This window comes from Gymnoscopelus braueri, assembly GCF_963280865.1.
Source record: "Gymnoscopelus braueri genome assembly, chromosome: 12".
Taxonomy (NCBI): domain Eukaryota; kingdom Metazoa; phylum Chordata; class Actinopteri; order Myctophiformes; family Myctophidae; genus Gymnoscopelus; species Gymnoscopelus braueri.
Genome location: NC_137614.1, coordinates 15,985,455 through 16,007,596, shown reverse-complemented (window position 1 = coordinate 16,007,596; position 22,142 = coordinate 15,985,455). Strand labels below are relative to the sequence as shown.

The 22,142-nt window shown below is 45.3% G+C and overlaps 1 protein-coding gene across 4 annotated transcripts in view; it reads right to left on the bottom strand.

The window, feature by feature from the left end:
* The window catches only part of rerea (arginine-glutamic acid dipeptide (RE) repeats a), a 168,399-nt gene that overhangs the window by 42,388 nt on the left and 103,869 nt on the right, over positions 1–22,142 (bottom strand). For all 4 annotated transcript variants that reach the window (XM_080445839.1, XM_080445838.1, XM_080445841.1 and 1 more), the window contains 3 exons: positions 9,681–9,786; positions 7,741–7,837; positions 6,592–6,696 (listed from right to left, as the gene is read on the bottom strand). In XM_080445839.1, coding sequence (XP_080301965.1) covers positions 6,592–6,696; positions 7,741–7,837; positions 9,681–9,786 — 308 coding nt within the window. The remainder of the gene's footprint in view (positions 1–6,591; positions 6,697–7,740; positions 7,838–9,680; positions 9,787–22,142) is intronic.

Sequence of the window (22,142 nt, the reverse complement as noted above, 5' to 3'; positions counted from 1 at the left end):
TGATGTTATATACTGGCAAAATCTGCTTTGTTTACGTCCGTTTGTGGTGAAAGAGTGAGAGCAGTTTCACTGTATGTAAGTCAGTGGTTCCCAAACGTTTTAGCTCGAGACCCAAAAGAGAAAATGTATGTCTCCCCAGGCACCAAACTAGTGAAAATAGCCGATCTACGAGCTTGTAGATCTGCTATTTTCAGTACTTCTTAAAAGTATTTTTTCCCCTCTAACGAATGGATTTTTTCCCCCTTTTTTAATGGAATTCTTAAGAAAAAAACGTTTGAATTAGCTTTTAACTTAAAAATGTTTTTTTAATTTGTGGGAAATGTTTTGAAATTCTTTGGAAATAATAATTAAAAACAAAATGTAGGACACAAAAAAAGGGTTATTTACTCGCGACCCATAAAAATTGTTCCACGACCCACATATGGGTCCCAACCCACAACAGTAATGTAAGTCAATGAGGAGGCTATTTTTGGATTATCAATTTCTAATCAACAGTCAGTGTAATGGAGCAAGATATCTTGCCAATTGGACTAGTTACATAATATTTTGCAGCGATATCGTTGCTACCTGTGTTGTCTCACCAGTCTGTAATTTGTAAATGTTCTCCACCTGTGTCCTGTGTGCCCAAACCAATCCCTGTGTTGATTATCTTTGAGTTCACCTGTGTCTAGTTAGTCATGTGTCTATATAGCACTGGGTCGGGCCCCAAGTGTTTTTCCCCCCAATATTTCAAGAGATTTTGTTTTTTTTAATCTTTCAAAATACAATTATAAAGTCAAAGGAATTCCACAAATATAAAAACCCTTTCAGATCTACAAGCTCACAAGGCGTTGCAGTCACATAGCGACGCCTTGTGAGCTTGTAGATCGGCTATTTTCACTATAGCCGGGGGACCCAAATTTCTCTTTTGGGTATTGAGCTAAAAAGTTTGAGATCCACTGTCCTAGAGTCTCCTAGAAACAGCATGCGACTCCTAAAAACATTCAATCCCTCTTTCACTGCCTGTGGCCTAGAAAAATGGCAGGTAATTTGTGTGTGTGTGTGTGTGTGTGTGCATGGTTTACTATTAAACCTTTTACAGTGAGTTGGCCTAGACGTATTTTGTATCTTCTGTTTTACTTTAATTGTACTATTATCAAAGTAACAATAATGCAATTTATACCAAGGAAAACAAATGGTGATTCTGGAGTAAAAAAAATTGTGTGGAGCCCTGCATACTGCATAGACAACTCAAAAGGTAAGTAAAACGGCCCTTATGTATTTGAAATCACTGCTATGAGAAAGGAGTCAGAGCAAAGGTATCATATAGGTTCACGTCAACAGGCTTCCCTGGCTACTGTATCCGGTAATTTGCACACACACAGACATGCACACAAACAAACCATGTCCGTATCCACTCTAGACTGGATATGAAAACTGCAAGTGAAATGATTCAAGGCTAGGTAGGATACAAGTCGATCCCAGTCTAGGTATGACACAGGTTATTTTTTTCAGCTCATTCTGTCACTGAAGACATCTGAATATAAAGGACTCCATAGGCGGCGGGTAATGAAGGCTAAGGTAGGCTAAGCCTTCCCAAATGTTATGCTGGGAAATTCTGGGAATTGTGCAAATTATATATAACTAGACCATACCCGTAGGGGGATATGAGCACCCAAAGTGTGCAGTTTGGGTTATGCGGTGAGAACAGACAGTTTATCAGGGATCGAAAGTGAGTTTGTACTGTGTAGTGCAGTGGTTCTCAAACTTTTTCATGGCAAGGACCCCCAAATTGACACTTGTTAGCCCGCGGACCCCCATTTGAAAAGATATGCGAGGGACCCCCATAAGAGAAGATTTGTTTACGGCTGTAGCAGTGAATCTCAACCATTTTAATTTCAAGGTCCCCCAGTTTGACATGCATTAGGGCTACGGACCCCCATTTAATGGCATTTCTATCCCTTGGACCCCAGTTTATATGGTAAAATGTATGTTAATTTAACTGTGAGAGTGTACAAATGGAACCAAATGGACCCGTTAGAGTCCATTTGGTTCCATTTGTACACTGTCAGAGTTACAGACCCATAAGGGTCCATTTGGTGCCTAATCTATCATTTAGCTGGGGACCCCCTGGAACTCCCTCAAGGACCCCTGGGGGTCCCCGGACCCCACTTTGAGAACCAATGGTGTAGTGTGTACACGCACATCCCGTCGTGGAGGAACAGAACACCCACAAACACCCGCGCATATAAAGATCTAACAGGCGGAGCCGTTCCCCGTCGGCCGTTGCCAACACACACACGCGCGTGCGAGCCGTTGCGAGCGCGCACAAACAAACACACACACACACACAGGGCCGCTTCTCCCTACACGCACACTACGCAGGCTGCGTGGGGCCCCGCCCCACGCAGGGCCCCTACCCACCGGGAAAAAAAAAAAAAAAAAAAAAACTTTTTTTTTTAAACAGACCCAATCCACCCAGAACCGCGAAAAAAACGAACCCAATCCGCCCAGAACCGCAAAAAAAAACGCGGACCCCCGTGAAACATCGCGGACCCCATCGGCTGTTTTTTTTTTTCATGAAGAAATTTCCCTGGGGTCTCCAGGCCGTGACCTACAGACATGGCGAAGGAAAACTGTGAACACAGCCACGCATGCAAGATGTTGCACATGAACGCAGCAGCCGCACTGAGGCGCTCCAACACAAACACTCTGACATTAAGCTTCACACAACAAACATCAGCAGCAAACATTCACCACAATGACAAACAAATTACGTCCGCGCAAAAATAAGCGAGGGCTCGCTTATTTTGTCTTTCCCTCCCTCCCTCTCTCTCCCTCTCTGTCTCTCTGTCTGTGTCTGTGCGTCTATTCTCTCTCTCCCACCCTCCCTCTCTCTCCCTGTGTGTGTGTGTGTGCGTGTGTGTGTGTGTGTGTGTGTGTGTGGTGGGGGTGGGGCGGGGGGGACAGCCATGACGCAAGGGACTTTTGAGATCGCCATCCCCAAAATAGGTTGACTTATTGGGATACATGCGTGTGACTGGTCGCCCCTGCCGGTTCTCTGATTTTTTTTTTTTAAATAGGCTCTGTCATGATTAATTGACCACACATATGAAGTGAAACAACTAAATTCTATCCAAACGATATGTTATAAGTGAATTCCGTGCGTCAAAGAAGAAGTTTGAGAGCGTTTAGTAAGCGAAAATAAGAAGTCAAGGCACTCGTACCCTGACTCGCACATCAACAATGGCTGCCGTTCGTCTTTTTCAGGCTGCGAACTCGCCACCTGATTGGCCAACTTTTTCTGTCAATCACAGAACGATGAGCCACGTTGCCATGTCCAGGTTTTGTAAGCGTGAAGTGGGTGTGAATTGGTTAGAGAAATGCGCAGTGCGCGGCTTTGTGTTTTTTCATGAAGCTGGTTGCTTGTTGATCGCGCACGATCTAGCGCTGCGTTTGGCCTTCTTTTCATAGACCTTGTTGCTTGTAGGGTTCGTTTCGTTTGGCCTTGTTTTCATAGACCTTGCTGCTTGTTTCGCGCGCGAAACCTGGCAACGACACATGCGCAGTTTGGGGCACAGACGACCCAAGACACCAAGACCGACAGAGGTTACTCTAATTATATGTAAGATATATGTGCGCAGCATTATTTCGTTAATTTTTTTATAATAAATCAGTAAAATCAGAATTAAATAACCTAACCCTAACTCTATAACCGAAATAAAGTAACCAAAAAGAAACCGCGAACCCCAGCCTTCCCAATTGTCAAGTTCACCCGCCCGCCGCCTATGAAGGACTCCCTTCCAAGGCTAGTGCCCTGTAACAGGGCAAACATTAGTCTATCCACAGCCAAAACTAAGCTACAACTTACCACTACATGTTTTCTCAAAGTTGAGATCTGAAACTTTGTTGAAGTCCACTCATTTATTAGTGTGTGTGTTCCGGTGTAATCACTGTGCTGTTGTGTGTATTACCATCATGAGTTTGTGTGTCGTCATGTGACTGCCTGGCTCCGTTTGATTGGTGAAACAGAGTCAAACATAGCTAGTGGCTACTGAGTCATGTGACAGACCCTTTGGCCTAAGTCTCTCTCACAGAGTTGGGTAAGTTAGTTACTCAGGAGTATAATAAGGTACAAGTTGCTTATTACTCCTTTAAATAGCAATAATATGACATTAATTATTACTTATGTATGTAGGTATCAAGAGTAACTAGTTTCATTCCAAGTTATATTACTTTGGCTACCCAATCCCCCAAAATAGTGATCTACAATACAATCTGTTTAGAACTGAATCCACTTTGTTGGAACAATAATTAGGAGTCACCGATGAGCCAAAAACAGCCCCTGATATCCTTTTTCTGCTTATTCCACATATTGGAACAATAATACTGGATGAGTAAAAAATCTACCAAACAGCAGAACTGCACACATTGCAGCCTCTCACACCTGCCATTGCAGATTCTTCAACAAATATGACAAAGTTTGTGTCAGCAAAGTTTACAATTGACAAAAATATTCTTTGTATTTTGACTGACAAAAATACAAAAAAATAATGACAATACTTCCAAGTGTTGATTTCCTCTCTTCTCCCTCATGATCCGCCATCCTCCCTAATCTTATTAACCACGGACAGACCTTTCCTGACCTGAACGTACACGTTACTTCATACTTTTGCTAAATCTACAAGCTAACAATGCGTTGTATCGCAACATGTTGATAGCTTGTAGATCTGTTCTTTTTTCACACGTGACAACCTCCTACTATGGCGCTTGACTGGGTTCCTCTACACAGCTCGACTGACTCATACCTCGGCTCATAGACAAAGAAGAGAAGAGAGAGTGTTCCTCTCGATTAAAAACAAATCTCCCTAATTGTAACGCAGTAACGGAGCATTACTTGTATTAATAACTAATATTACTGTTTTGGCAATTGTAATAAGTTACACTGCTCGTTACTGAGAAAATATTACAATAATGTATTATTTGTTAACACATTACTGCCCAACATGATGTGACATTTGTATAATGTTTTCTTTTGCAAAAAAAAGTTTTCAGATTGTAATTACTTTTTTAAACAAAAAAAGTTTGGAAACGTACCTTCGTTCAATTATTTCTCCCCTTCAATAATACCAATTGGTATTGCAGTTTATGTTGTTGTTATCGTTGATTAGTCACAACAGCAACACAGCTAAACGTGTGGGTAGCACCCCCCCAAAGATTTGGCAAAATCCCCCAACATGCTTCTGTTGGTATTCGCTCTCGTTTTGAGCGACCTGCCAGCAAATTATGTTTCAGAACTTTTTTTGAGGAGTTTATATCAGGGTGCAAGGACGCTGGTGGGGTAGCAATTCTACAACATATGGTGCAACCTTACGCATTTGTGGCACCCTCTATATGCAGAAGTGAAAGCTATATGCTTTTGGAGGCATAGAGGCCCCTCAATATGCGAGTCCAATTTGGGGTTAATTGGATGTTGCATTCATGATATATGGAGTTTTTTTTTGGTAAGAAATAGACCCCTCACACAAAAAATGTAAGCTTATCATAGGCAAACCGTATGGAATAACAAAACCCTGTTTGATGGTCATTGTCACATGACTCACAAGACCATTTGAACTTTGGTGAACAAATCATGTTTCCGCAACATTGACATTTGTAGCATTTTTGGGTGCTCCCTATGTGTGCAAGTGAAATTGCTTTAGGCTCTATGTTGTTTAGAGGTACCTCAATGTGTGATTCAAATTTGTTGTAGATTGGACGCTGCGTTCATGATTTTGGGCATTCTTTATAAGATAAGTCCCTCTCACAAATTCTGTAGAGCCAATTGGAATGGAATATCTACATGACTCCAGAGATAATGGACAGAATCTGTAGGAGTATTAGTAAAACAGCTTTGAAGAAATTGCAAAATAGCGATAAATCTATGGTCGTGATCCAAGGAATCCTGGGTAGTTTTTTTTTTGTAATTGTACGACCTACGGTTCAAGAGTTACGGGGCAATATGTAAAGCGGCCTTTCATACAGTAGTTCAATTTGAAAACTTTGTGGAGTGTCTTCCTTGGCCTACTAGGAGTGTGCATGCAAAGGTTGAAGCTGATCAATCCAGCTGTGTACGAGATTACACACACACACACACACACACACACACACACACACACACACACACACACACACACACACACACGGGTGTGTCGGCCTGGCACAGATAACACTTTCTGAGTGGGAATTCTCTAGCATTCCTAGAATAACATCCCGATCACTGAAATCATGAATGGAAAGTGTCCACCACTGACCTGCCCCCAATACTAGTTTTGAATTAAGCTGATCTAAGATAACTTTGCTGTGTGATTTGAAGCATCAGAAGAAGAATCCTCCCAGTAATAAAGCCTGGAGGTTATCCCGACTCATTTCCCACAGTTAAGACCATGTCATATCATGTCATTGTTCTTTTTTTGTTGAGTTTTAAGTACGGATAAGCATGCCTGCAGCAATGATGAGCATAGCGGTATCATTAGGTGAAGCACTGTGAAGTGACTGGTCCAGTATTTATGGCCTGAGGGAAGTAGGGAGGCAGCTGTAGCAGTGGAAGTGATTAAACTGAGTGTTTCTTACCTGGTCTCCGGGTTATATCCCAGTATATAGAAGAAGGAGTCAATTCGGGCTTTGAACTCCCTGGCAGCAAAAATGTCAGAGAAATGGGCAATATTGCATTTTCCCCTGTGAGAGAAGAAAGGGAAAACAAGCCTAATTAGACTACAAACTAGCACTGATAAAAGCCATCATAGCAGGAGCAGCGGCGTATTTAATTAGAAGCTCTCAGGGGTTTGTCTATTGAAGGTGACAAATCCAGCAGCAGGTATCTAGTGCCTGTCAGTGCCTGTTGAGTTTGCTGTGAGGGATCAGACTCTAGCTACAGAGCCTGTAAACACCAGCTGAACCTGTCAGCCCTGCCTCGTCTGCTGCAGTTGAAGTGTGGCAGACAGACGCTGCAGAGAACTTGGACAGGTATTCAACCTGTGTGCCCGTCTCCCTAGATGCGATTACCACCCAATGAGCCAAGAGGCCTGGGACTCCCGAGCACATCTTGATACCATTCCTTGTTTCCAGCAGCCCCAGTGTCTGGGTCTATCAAAATAATAGGCATCACAGGGGTCTGGAGCAAGGCCTTGCCGAGAAACACTACCTTCCCCTGGCAAGATGAAAGGGAAACGGGGGAGAGCGGCCCCTTTGGAGAGAGCTACGGCTGCGGCATTACAGCATCCCACTGGAATTCCCTCCCGTTTATCTAAAGCCTCAAGACGAAGTCAAATCAAAGGGGTTCTCTATGCAGGGAGAAGTTGCAGCTAATTTGCCCTGAAATCAGCGGTTTCTGTAAGACACTGTGCTGAAGACCCGCTGTTGCACTAGTCACACATGGTTTCAGTTAAGGGGAAGGGAAGGTGGGGAGGTGAGAGGAAAGGGGGGAGTCGCCAGGAACGGATCAAGAGAGAGGAGATGAAGGGACGGAGGGAGGAATCACATGTGCACAGAGGAGAATATCTGGTTTCAGACTGAGACAATAATTATGCCTGTCCTCCCTTTTCCTTGTGCGAGGCATAGCAAGTTACAGTGTGATTGCTATCAGTGTGACTGGGTGGCAATTAGGGCTGGGAACGTTTTTCCTTCAGCATTTAGGTGCTCAGATATCTTGGCCAAAGCTAGGGATATAAAGCTACTAGACTGAGAGTGCGTGTTTGTATGTTTGTGTGTAAGTGCGTTTACCTAAGAGCAGCAGCATGGTATGTATCCAAAATGTCGGAGATGAAGAGTTCTCGAGTCTTGATCACTGAGTCTGTGATGACCAGCTCCCGGCCAGTATCTGGGATAAGAGGACAGAGGAGAACAAAAAGCACATGTCAGACAGAATACATAGCTAAGATGACCTAAACACCAAGTATTCACATATATACTAACGAAACCACAGTGCAGCATACACTCAAAACAGCAATGTGCTTGCACGGAGGTCAACATTATGCCATGTAATTCAATAAAGCCAATAAAGTGTTGTCCCCTGACGAAAGGACATAATGTTCAGTTCCCAGGTGAAATGACCCATGTGGAGGTTAAGGCGCATCAGCAGAACAGCGTATAAGCCAGGACTCATTGGTGACAAATGACCAGAGTTGCGGTGTGCTCTGGCCACCACGTCCCCCCTTGTGACATCAATTCTAATAATCCAGAGTCCCAACGCACTGAAAGGACAGACTGCAGATACCGGTGTGCCGTACCGAACTGAAAGCACTCGTGTATCAGGCAGAAACAACATGTGTTGGTGTGTTCTTGATAACCTTGATGACACTCCGGCAAGGAACCCTTTTTCACTAACACCTGTGCTGAATTGCTAATGTCAGGTCCAGGTGAAATCGGAGTTGAGAATACACATTGTATCTGCTTAGTGCTTACAATGTTGTTATCGTGCGATTTTAGTACCGATCACATCGGATGTGGAAAAGCGTGTTGACGTATGCGACAAATGGTCTGCGATTGCAGATATGAATAACATTAATAACATTTAACAACATACTGCAGGTATATGGGGTATTATGGTGTGTATATATGTGGTGTATGCTTGTGTTTGACCGTAACTGATGGCATATACTTTGTGTATTCATGGGTATATTTGTTCTCCCTGTCACCTATTACTGCTGAACCGAGTTTGAATAGAACCACTGTTTGGGGGAAATTACATTCCAAACAGGCCCTGTTTGAGAAACATGTCACACCACAAGTATCGTTATCCTGATAACACTTCTGCTGATAGAATGCAAACAGCGAGGTGCTTCCTACTACTCCAGCAAACACCAAGTTTGGGGGAATATTGGGTTCAAACCCTCCAAGAAGTTATGCCAATAACACACGATTAAATGTGCTGTAAACTGCAAACAATCTACTCTAACCGACACCTTGTTCTGATTTTTCTTTTTTTGTAAAATCCACAAAGGTAATGAGCGTAACGGAACTGCATGTGTCAGTACAAATACAAACTATGCTTTGGGAGCTACTGAGAAAACGTGATAATATTTCCTCCATCTTATCCACCTGTATCTCTATGGGGTGGTATAGAGAGAACCAACCTCGCTGCAAATCTCCTCGTTTTAGTGTGCTTTCAGCTTGAGATCAAACCCCTATTTTGCCAGATGATCTGAAAATGTGTCAAAAATGTAAGGGGGGGGAGGGGTTAGGGGGGGGTTAGTGAGCGACAGTGTTAAGTGTGTGAATGTGTGCGACAAGTCCATTTTCCTACTGCTGCTGTAGAGAGTGTGCATGAGCTCAAGGCCCACATGACACAGCAGGGCTTTTCAAGTGCTAATAACCTGCAGTCTGGCGTATAAGAGTGTTACCCGGGGAACAGAACAGAGCTCTGGGATTGGTTCTGCTGTCTGGGACACTATGTGCTTCTGTTTGAGATGCAGTTCACAGCTATCTCTTATATCCCCCACAATCTGGTGAGCACAGGCAAGGCTGGCACACAGCTTGTGTGTGTGTGTGCGCACGCACGCACACACGCACAGGCGTGCATGCGTGCACCTGCATGCATCCATGCAAGTGTTTGACAGAAAAATTAAGTGTTGTGTCAAAGAGGAAGCACGTGTGCCAAATGTATTTACTTTGTGTGTATGCGAGTGTGTGTGTGTTTACACATGTACACAAGGCTGCCTCACCATTCTCGTTGTTGCGATCCTGCACCAGGTGTTGGTAGACAGAGTCGGGGACCTCCGATTGGCGGTAGTACCATTTCACACTCATCAGCAGATGGTCCCGTTTACTCTGCAACACATGACACAAGGTGGAGAGAGAGAGACAGAGTGAGTGAGGACAGGAAAAAAGCGGCGAAGAAGAAAAAAATACCCCCCTCCCCTCCTATAAAATAAACAGACATCATTTGTTTGTTAACGGCGTCACAAATTGGCCTCTTGGCAAACAGAGCCCGGCACAGGCGTGTTGTTTATGATTCACGCCGGCTGATGCCAGAAAGCCCGCAGTGAAACCAAGTCAATTAAAAAGGGATTGTGCAGCATTTAGAGCCTTAATAAAGTAAACAGGGAGGAAGGCGGCATGCAGAAATAAAATCTGGAGAGCAGGGAGGAACAGGGAGTTGCTCCCACAAAGCCTGCAGTCTCTCTGCCTGGACATCTTTTCACCTCATGACGACACTCGAGTGGGTCCATTAAGTGATTTTGACATGCTGACAGCTTTTACAAACCCGCAAACTAGTTTGCTCTCTCTGAGGTACAATATCCTCTGTGTGCACCTTGGCTTTTTCCACTTGAGGTCTTTTGAGCGCTGCCATCCACTGGCCTTTTGATGTAATGCAGGTAAGCAAGGGCCTGCAGTTGTAGTATGTGACCAGCAAGTGGCAGCACTGAGGCAAGGGGAAGAGAGAGCTTCCAGGGCCAGTCAATGGGGGGAAGAAAAAAGAAAAAAAACAGAAAACACAGACAGAGAGAAAGAGAGAGTGAGGGAGGGGAACAAATAGGAAACAGTAGAAGCTAAGGCCAAGGATGGGGGTGAGGGATGAAAAGGGCAAAACACTGTTTTCATTCCATGACATAAAATATTTATTGTGTCTTCACACAAGTCCAGCTGACCATCAGCGTGCTTTAATAGAACATTAAAGGGAGCGCTGTTGCCCACAGCACTCATTAACAAGCCACCACTGCACGACACAGCCTGTGTCACTCACTGAGCCACTAACACCAAGAACAACAATAACACTAAAACAAATACTATCACCAACACTAACACCAAGAACAACACTAAAACCAATACCGACACCAACGCTAACACCAAAGCAACACTAAAACCAACATTACACCAACAATAACAACACTACTCACACAACACTAACGGCCTCAAGCTGTCATGTCCTGACATCTCTTGACAATGTCAGGAGATCAGATGGGGTGACGTCAGTGAGGTCTCATATTTAAAGTTATTTACAGTCTACTCTACAGCTGACAATCAGCTGATGGCACTGTTCTGTGCTGTGCCTGCACGACAAGAAATAAATATACCATACTGGGAGAATACATGAATGACTGTTATGTTATAGCCTACCCCTCACAAAAAGGCTGTAATGCATGCAGCTCTTTGCATTGTTAAACAAACTCAAGCAGTGGGCGGGGATTTACAAGTGAATTTGTTTGTCTGCAACACTGACATGGACATTAAATGTGACATTCTTTTTGCCAGAAGTGAGTGTGTTCCATGAAATTATTCTGTCTTTGAAGTGTCAGTATTTCTATGAACGAATGGTTTCTCTCTCCCTCTCTCACATAAAACTCGCTACAGGTGCTGTATCAACAATTACAAATGAAAAGACGTCATCTTATTATCAACCGTGACATTCTTTTGCCAGAAATGAGTGTTTCTTCCAAATGTTGCAGGATGAAATCGGTCTGCAATAGCAGGTACGCAAGCACAAAGCAATCTGTAGTGCATGACTGCTGGAGAGATGTAGGCAGCAACATTAAAACTAACACCAACGCTAACACTAAACTCAACATTAACACAACACCAAACAGGAAAGATGCACAGAGGAGGGGAGGGAGAGAGGAGCTCAACATCTGACCTTTGCAATCTTGACTGCAGTTCTTTCTTTTTGTGTGTGGGTTTTCTATGCTTTAACCACATGAAAGTCACTATTCCGGTGTGAACATTCGTCAAAAATAGCTGTACTAGATCAGCCATTTTCAGCGAAGAGATTTGGTGAAGAGGGGGAAAAGGAGCGTACCAAGTACAGAGCCCTGGGGTACCCTGGTGAACTAAGTATATAGGGCTTAAGTGGTTAATTAGATAGTACAGTATAGAGAGACAGGAAACGTAGGGTAGAGAGAGAGAGCAGGGGAGATATGCAAGACATGACGGGAATTGGATTCTAACTTGGGTCCTGGCTACTCACAAGGAGCATATGGTCAGTGAACTATCTGGCTGAGCCACCAGGCACCCCCAGGCCTGACTGTTTAGCTAATAGCTGTGGTTGCTTGCTTGCGCGTGCACTATGTGCTTAGCACACCGTGTAGAGGAGCATGAGGTCAGTGTAAAGATATTTAAAGCCTTTGGAGTACTTTGTTCATTTATGTCATGGGGGGGGGCTGGTTGAACACATGCAGCCAAGCAAATCATCACCTCCCTGAAACCCCCCCCCACCCTACCACCCTCTTTCGGCACTCTCAATCCCCTCTTCACTATTTACTCTCGATAAAACCCTCTGATACTCCATCCCACCCTCCATTTTCTAGGTTTCTCCCTGTGCTCTCCCTCTCTCCAGCAGGGTGTGTGTGTGTGTGTGTGTGTGTGTGTGTGTGTGTGTGTGTGTGTGTGTGTGGGGGGGGGGGGGGGGGGGGTACAATCTCCTAAAAGCAGTCAATCAGACCTTCATCTCTGCTCTGCTCTGTTCGAACCTTGTGCATGCACAGTTAAATCCTCTCTGAGAGTATAAAAATGGTTATGGGAGGATTTCATTGTGCAAACGCACGCACGCGCACACACACACACTAGGGGATCAGAGGGTTTTTGCATATACTAGCTAGTAGCTATACTATTCCGCAAACAATGCAGAACACACACACACACACACACACACACACACACACACACACAGAGATGTGCACAATGACATCATGTTTGCTCTCCCTCCCTCCAAACTTCTCGCCAAACCTTCCCACACAGTAAAATCCAAAGTGTTAATGTATCCATTTGTACACTCAGAGTTGACATGTAAGACTTGACAGTGTAACCTCTGGTCTGTCCAGACAGAGTACAGAGAGACTGCTGTTGTCTAAGAAAGACTAGGCTGTCTGCCGTGGCAGCAGCATCACAAGTAGTCATCCACTGCTTCTACATAATTAATGCTTTTAGGAGATTGTAAACGCTGCGAGCGCAATACCTGAACATCTAATTTTCTGCCTGTAAAAACCACAAAATCAAAGGGGATTTCAGAGAGCTGTAACACAGAGGCTATGTGCTTAATGCAAACAGGCAGACACAGGCGCGCACATACTGCCTCGCACACGCACACACACGCACACGCGCGTCATTCACAATCCCACACAATTTCCCTCAAAACCCAAAGACCTGACAGACTGAAGTGAAGGCTGAGCGTTAATCAAGTAACATCAATATCCTCAATGTTACAGAGTACTTGCTGCTCTCCAGAGCAGATTGCTATTCAAAAGCCCACAGCGGAGATAAGCCCTCTCAGGCAGCAGTGAGAGGGAGAGACGGGTAGAGAGAACAGAGGGAGGCAGAGTAAAAGAGGGAGAGGGGGGAGAGAGAGGGAGGGAGGGAGAGTACAAGAGCCAGAGAGCCTCAGTGCTGAATTGATTAGGGACAATCCATGCTGCCTGCAGAGCAGTGTAGAGCCATGCTCGGCACGATGTCGGCCATCTTTGTCTGTCCTGCCAGAGGCTACACAAGCCCCGTGCCCTCCTTCTCTTGCTCCCCGAGCGGCCTAAAACCCTGGGAATACTGCTCTGTGTAGACACGCCAAAAGACTCACTGACCAACTGCTGAGGGGGAGAAGGGAAAACGTGTGGAAGGGAAAAGAAGGATGAAATGAAAATTAAGTGTAGAGAGGATATACGAAAGGAAAAAAACGGAAAGAAAGAGAAGAGCAGAATTATTTGGGGGGGGGGGGGGTGGTAAACCTTCTCATTTCCTCAGCCTTGAAATTACAACTATCCTCCTCCTCCAGTGGAGCCCCTTGGGTATGAGGCTAGCCCTCCATTCATTCAGCAGATATAAATCTGAGAGTCATGCTTTAGGGCTGAGCACAATAGTCGCTCCCCCGCTTCATCCCTCCGGTGGCTCAGGCTGCCCTATGGCATTCCTGGGCACACTCATCAGACTGTGTGTGGGGGTGGGGGGGGGGGGGGCTTAAGGCTAGAGACACTGCCCAACTGACTTTTCAAATGCAGCAAAACATTTACGGTAATTTAAGTTAGCTATGTATGGACGAATGAAAATCTTGAATGAACAATTATTTCACCATACATTTGGGGGGGGGGGGGGGGGACATAACCTAGTCATTCAATCACGTTCTAAATGCATCCAAGACATAGACTAGGTTACGCCTAGAGTAGTGTCAAGGCAATTAATTCTGCCTGGGAAGTGGGAATGCCCCCGATTCGAGCTAAAGGTGGCTGGCCCCTTTGGCTTCCATAATGGCCATGCAGTTTCCCTTTGTGAGGCTGCTTGTGTGTGCAGTCAACTCTGGAGGCTGGCCCCTGTGTAGGACCACACCACCACAAAGACTGGGGAGAGAGGAAAATACAGGGGGCAGGCTTTCTCTTTACATGGGAGAGGCTTTAAATGTGAAAAAAGGGGGGGGGACTATGTTCTGTAAGGGAGGAAGTGGACTAGTGGAGGGGTACATACTTAAAAATTGACTGTTTGCGGGCTTAATTCCATGTTTTAAACTGAGAGGGTGTGAAATCCAAGCAAGAGCATCTTTTTCCTTTTAATGCAATGGCAAACAGAGAGAATGAGCCAAAGCTAAACCCCTCCCCCTTTCCAAATCTCTCATTGGTGGGGAGAGGATATTGACAGAGGCAGCGACCAACCCTAACCTTCTAGGAGATCACTGCTAGGTTAACCCAACCCCCCGCTCCGTTAAACTGCCCCCCCCACCCCCGACAACATGGCCGTGAGTCTTTCGTCAAAAACCCTGGCTTCGGAGATAGAAAAAAAAAGAAAAGAAAAACAAGGGATAGTTCTTACAACCTGTAACCCTTGAACCACATGCCACCCCCCCCCCCACCCCTTACTCCGTACTGTAACACTAGAGATCTGCTTTAAACAGATCCAGACCCCCTTGCTCCCACACCGCAGGCCCCCGGTGCACCTCGTTAACAGGAAACCACTGTTTATTTTCCCCGCTTTTCAAACACTCTCCCCTTCCTTCACTAACCCCACTGGTGACCCTCGTTTCTCTCTCCTTCTTTCCATCCTTCACGCCCTCCCTCCCTCCCTCCCTCCCTCCTCAGTCCCACTGGTGACATCAGCACTACACAATCTATGATTTCCTTCAGGAGGTGGCTGACAGCAGGAAGGAAGGAAGGAAGGAAGGACAGATTCCGAACACTGATGAAGGAGAAGAGAGGGAGAGAGGGAGGAGGTCAAACGTAAGAGGCAGGCGGTGTCAGTCAGGAATGGTAGGCAGCCCAGCAATGCTAGCAGGTTGCTAAGCTAACAGCTAAAGCTAGCCTACGTCCTCTGGGGCAGTATTTGTGTGTGTGTGTGTGTGTGTGTGTGTGTGTGTGTGTGTGTGTGTGTGTGTGTGTGTGTGTGCGCGCGCGCGCGCATACATGTTTGAACGTGATAGACAGGAGGTTGGTAGAGGTGTCAAATGGACAGACAGGGGCACGTAGTGCCAGGGAGGTTGGATTGAGGGTGCTGTTGTGTGTATGAGTAGGGTGGGGGCTGAGGGTGGGGGCACTAGCTAAGAACAAAAGGCTGATTGTCGCGTTGGGAGGCAGAGATGGGATCTGGGAGGACTAATCTACTGCTCCCACATGATATGATTAGAGAGGGGAGGCAGGAAGAGCTGGCTGGGAGGATGACATACACACGTGCACACGCACCACAGACGCACATCCACACTCATAAGCACAGGCACACACAAGCAAATGTGAACACTGCTCAGATACACACACACACACACGCGCTTGCACACACAGACACACATGCTCAAAAAGATGATGTATGTAATTGGAAGGCTCTGTCTTCCTCATTTTCTGTCTCCTCTCGCTGAGACAGAGTGAGCTCTGCCAGCACACCAGCACTCAATAAGCACTTCCATCTGGACGACAAAGAACACAACCCGACTGTGTGTGTGTGTGTGTGTGTGTGTGTGTGTGTGTGTGTGTGTGTGTGTGTGTGTGTGTGTGTGTGTGTGTGTATACACACTGGCAGGGTACGAGAGATCTGCTGTGCTCACGCAACCTTCGACATCTCAGTGATTGACAAAGGAGGTGGTTAAAAACAAATGTCAGCAAGCTGTGAGAACAAACACACACAGGCACGCGCACATGCACGCCCCTTTCTCTCACACACAAACACAAATAATAGTAGGCTTTCAGGATAAGCACCACTATTCTTGTAGCAGCCCTGCAGTGGGGCAGGGCAGACGGGGGACTCAGTGGTGTCAGAGGTAAGAGAAAGCACCTCTAAATCAGCCCATCAGAGCCACAGCAGCAGCAGGATTCCACTCTCAAATCCTCCTCTCCTTATGTTCTTTGTAGGGCCGTGCTTGGCTCTCTGGAAGAAAGGAAAAGGGGGCCCTGCCCTTCCATAGCCTGCCTCTCCGAGGCCAGCACATACTAATAATGCCAAACAAGTGTTGATTACATGTTTTCCACCACTCCAATCCACACCCACCCACTCACACAGATCCCCTGTACGAGAGACTGCACGTACGTACAGCCTGCCTGTCCGCCTGGCAACAAGAATAAATGGAGCCAGCAAAAAGGAACGGAGGAAAGAAGGAGAGGAGAGTCCTAGCTTTGACGGTGGTTCTTTCAGGACCTTTGTGCAGCAGTGGTGTTTATCCGTCTTTGGCCTGAGTTGTTTGGATATTAAATCGTCCCCCTCAGCTTTTGGACACACTGTGCCCATCTGTCAGCCCGGCTCCATGTTGGATTGGATGCTCTTTAACTGCTACAAACTGAGCAGATTGGCTCTGTGTGTGTGTGTGTGTGTGTGTGTGTGTGTGTGTGTGTGTGTGTGTGTGTGTGTGTGTGTGTATTTGCATGTGTGTTCTAACACCAATTTCCACACCTTAAGAATAGAGGTTCCTTCAATGGTGCACACGTGGGCTTGTGTAATGTGTATGTGCCATATAAATCACAAACATGGCAGCATCGCATCTAAGGATGTTAGTGAGCCATTTTGCCTTCTGGGGAGAGGGGAGAGGGGAAGGAGGAAGGGAGGAAGGAGCTGAGAAGAGGATGGTTGAGTCATAATGAGCTAGCAGATAATGCCAATTAAGATGTGAAGGCAGGGAAGTATTGGGGGGTGTTGCTGTTGAAATCATACTGTCTGCCACAGGCACAATTTACAGACAAGAGTCACAGGCACTATACATGACCACTGCTGCCACATCTGTGGTTTCACCCCCGCTAAAGCACTCCATCTCCATTCCCGCCATTGGGAAAACAAACAGGGCCGGTCTTCATTTCACCTCTTATACATTTGGTTTGGTGACATGACATCCAACCCCAATAATAATGAAAATGCAGGCTTTGGACTAAATAGCCCTCTGTTAGGTCCAGGGGTTTGTGTGACTGGAGAACGTCCCCCCCCCCTCAATAAAACAGCCTGATTGGGTCCCAACTTAAATATTTGTCTTCTCCACCCAACACATTACTTCTGCTGGATGCTCGAGCCAAATCATTTCAGATGAGAACAAGCAACGGTACAGAAAGCAGCACTCTGGACCTCAGGAGGACAGACAGAGGGAGAGAATTAACACATTCAGTTATAATTATATCTTATCAGTTAAAATAATAATAATGATCATTATCCACAGTATAAAGACACACAAGAGCAACGGGAACCTCATGCCAGATGATTGGTAACACACAAACACCAAGACACAGACCCACACTCTTATGTCTTGTTTTTAAGAGCAACAACGGGTACAGTGCTAGCACGGTACAGACCAGAATGCAGATTCAACCGTGCCTTCATATGCAGGTGATCGCAAGGACAAATGGAGGTGGTTAGCTAGCTTCTATCTGAATAGTCACACCATAATAATGTTGTCTTTATCTCTCAGACAAACATGAGAACCAGGCAGCTAACCAGACAAAACTGTCATCACTCTTCAGCCTTTCATTTAGCTGCCTTCAAAAGTCACGTCTCCTGGATAGCTAGCTTCCTGTGCATGTGCTTGCGCGTGCGTGCGAATGCACGTCAGTGCATGGAGGAGGTTCTCCTGAGAGGAAAAGCCTTGTCTGGTCTCCAGATAATAGTATGACTCAGGATTCAACTCTCCTGGGTTACACACATACACAGAAAATGAAAACTCTGGCTGGGATGGCGCTCCAGTTTATGTTTTCCAGACCGCTAGCACCACCACAACAACAACAAATAGGCTTACTTTGTATTGTTAAGTATAGCTAGCTAACTAGAGTTGTAAAAGGACCAGTGGGCTTTTGTTTGGATGGCCGTTTGCTTGGGGATACATTGTGTGTAGCTTTGCCTTGTTAGCATAGCCTGGTGAGCTAATGAGACATCTTACTAGCCTGGACTGTCGCTGTGGAGTGTGGAGGGAGAGTGGGTGGGGGAAAAGTTGAGAGAGAGAGAGCGAGAGAGGCAAGCAGCAATGATATGAATAGAGGTTGTGTGTGTGTGTGTGTGTGTGTGTGTGTGTGTGTGTGTGTGTGTGGACTTGTCATAATTGGATGTCTGCCCAGCCAGCTAATCCGGGCCCTGTTCAAGAGTGAGAGTGTGTTTGAGAGAGTGTGTGTGTGTGTGTGTGTGTGTGTGTGTGTGTGTGTGTGTGTGTGTGTGTGTGTGTGTGTGTGTGTGTGTGTGTGTGTGTGTGTGTGTGTGTGTGTGTCCGTGCATGTGCCACTGCAGCAGCCTGAACGTGGCAGTGAAGGAGCTGTGGGCTGATTGAGCACTGTAATGCAAGACAGGAAATGAGAAGGCCTGCTTAAGCCGAGGCTCATCGATCTCTCTCTCTCTCTCTCCCTCTCTCACTCACACACACACACACACACACACACACACACACACTTGTGTATGTGTGCCGAAGTTTCGGTTAATGCAGTAGCAAAACAATGGGAAGGGATAACACTTGTCCAAAGACAGGCTATGTGTGAGAAGGCGGTACGGTGGTGTGAGTCACCTCCACTATGTGTATCGCGCATTTGGGAGTCCTTCGTGATAAGAGTGTGTGTGTGCAAGCGCACACCTAAAGATTGATGTGGCACGCACTGTGAGAGGCAGGTGGTGGTGGTGGTGGTGTGAGAAGGGGGGGGGGCTGATAGAGAGGGAGCAGTACATTTATGTGCATGTGTGTGGATGTGGGAGGAGGTTTGCTTTATGTAAGAGCAGCTGTTAGGGGCTGGGAGGGAGGGCAGGCAGAGAATGAGAGAGAGAGAGAGAAGAAAAGAGGTGAAGTGAGAGAGGCATTGCTGTGTTTGTTAGCCTGTCTGGTCAGTTTATTCACGTTGATGCTCAGCTGATAAGAATATTTATGACCCCGCTGACATGAATGCTCACAAGCACATTTACGCACAACACACACACACACACAGCCCACCTACGTACACAAACACTAGCCTGGGAGAGCGTTGGCGATGCAGTGTGGGGTGGGGGCAAAAGAAAGCACATCAGCAGCAGACGGAGGGTAAACGAGAGAAGGAGCATGAAAACAGATAATGCAGTGTGTGAAACAGGAGGGAGAGATGCAGATAGCCCGCTGACGCCTTCAAGGGCTTATAGCGCACTGAGCACAACCTGCCTTGTAATTGTACTGTCTTATCTGCTCACCACTTCTGAAGATATCCATCTCTTCCATCTCTCTCAAGGTGACCTTGTCTGTCTGTCGGTCTGTCTATCTCTCTCTCTGTGTGTGTGTGTGTGTGTGTGTGTGTGTGTCTCTCTCCAGAGATGGAACCATCACTATCAGTCATATCAGCTGTGCATGAGCCAGCCACCACACCAGCTAAGCAATGGGTGGTCTGGTTAACATGCCAACTCTAAAACGCGTTCGGTATGCAAATACAGATATGCAAATGATCAACCCACATGTGTGATCATGTATCATTGCGGATGCAAATGGCGTTATCAGGTGTGTGTGTGTGTGTGTGTGTGTGTGTGTGTGTGTGTGTGTGTGTGTGTGTGTGTGTGTGTGTGTGTGTGTGCGCGCGCGTGCGTGTTCACAAAAGATTTGAAATGGTATCGGGCTGTGACCGACTGCCATGTTAACCTCAAACAAAAGATATGAGCTAGTCACAACAAATATGCTCTGCTGAGGGAAGAATGGTAACATTTTTTTGTGGCAATTACACACACACACACACACACACACACACACACACTACACAGAGCTAGGGATTGGGGAGCTTGGAGGAGCCTCCTGCTGTGTTGCAACAAGAGATGTATTGTAGACAACACAGCTGCAATAACACGGGAAGCACAGTACTAGAGGGGGCTGTGCTGCATGACTCCGGTCTAGACCGGCAACAACAGCCGTCATAATGTAACATGGCTGTAGCTTGTGTGTGTCTAATGTATGCAGTGGTGGAAAAAGTACTCAAATGTTTTACTTAAGTAAAAGTATCAATACTGCAATGTAGAAACACCCTGTTACAAGTGAAAGTCCGGAATTCAAAATTGACTTGAGTAAAAGTACAAAAGTACTACAAGCTCACAATGCGTCGCATCGTGACGCATTGTGAGCTTGTGGATCGGCTATTTTCAAGTAGCCGAAATGTATAAGGCTTAAGTGGGTAATCAAAATCTTCAAACTAACAATTAACTACAGTTTTCAAATAATTGTAGTGGAGTAAAAGTACAATATTTGCCTCTGAAATGTAGTGGAGTAGAAGTAAAAGTACTGAAAATTGGAAATGCTCAAGTAAAGTAATGTAATGCCTCAAAATCGCACTTAATTACAGTACTTGAGTAAACGTACTTAGTTACTTTACACCACTGGTGTAATGTATGTGTGAGAGAGAGTATGAGTGCCGCGTAAAAAGCACATCAAAGTTGATGCATTGGATTGGGGAGGAGAAGGAGAAAAAAAAGGTCAGCAGCACTGATGTATCGAATTCAAACTGATTTTTGCTAGCCAATGTTCAGTCATTTTCCCTGGCTTCTTGATTTTAAACATTGTGACAGATAAATGGCAGGTTGTGGCAGACGAAAGCCTGTTGAACACTGTTTACATCCTGTTGGCCAAAGCCAGCTACTTTTGTTAGCTTTGTTGCTAGCGACGGCACAGATTTTAGGATATGTTTATTTTGGCTGGTTCCCAAAGCAAAGGGATTCACTGATTTAAGTTTCTACATGTGTACTAAAACTGTATATATAATATAGCACAGTGTGTGCCTAATAAGAGTTCAAGTACTTCTGGGAATGTGATGTTAATCACATGATGAGGTTTTACAAAGAAAAGCACCCAAGTTGTTGTTGAAGTACATTATGGTTAACTTGCAAAACTATGAACGATATTGCAAAATGTTCACCTATGCGTGCAAAGACAACGTGGATACTTCTACTACTAAGATTTGCGCCCTGCCAACATGGGAGAATTGCAGTTTCACAACAGACTGAGGCTTGATGCTAATTGCTAACTAAACACAAAGATATTTAGCATGGCTTTACAACAAATACATCAAGGCTTACACTGTATTTGTTTGTAAGTGATGCATTGTGGGATTATTTCCCCTGTTTTTTGTACTCTCCTCTTTTCAATGTGCTAACCAAAAAGGGGCAATTCAGAACGATGCGATTTTTTATTTACGGTTCGTTGTACAGACAGTGTCGCACGGCGAAAACATAAGACTGTAAAACAATATATGGACGAAGGGAGCTGTGACGTCACACATTGGTTTCTACAGACCCATTTTGAAGCCACTATTTCAGCTAATTCAAATACACCATCTTGGAATTTCCAGTTCCGAAATGGAACCGGAAACAAATGCTATTGGGAAGGGCAGCGCAGCAGAACCAGTAGAAACCTTAGAAGCATACCCTTACTTCATCAACAATTTTAAAATGAATGGGACCATAGTTTATAAAAAAAAAACACATATCTTGATAATTGAAAGACCTTAAACTAGTGACAATGTTTACTAAGGTAATAAAATCAACCATTAAAACGCTGTTTTAATCCAAATGTATACTTTGACCTATGTCACAGTAAATATTGGGATTAAAAGGTCGTCTTGTCACAAATCTTTAGTCTGAACCAGGCTTAACCAATGCTGGCAGCATGCCTGAGTCGTTTAGTTCCTCAAGTTGAGGTGTGTGTATATGATCTACTGCACACACGTCATAAGTGTTATTATTCACTACCATATGTGGGGGTAGCTTCCTGAAGTACTCTCTTCCATTGCATTGACCATTTTTGATTATCATCAAAATGGTGATACCATGAAAACATT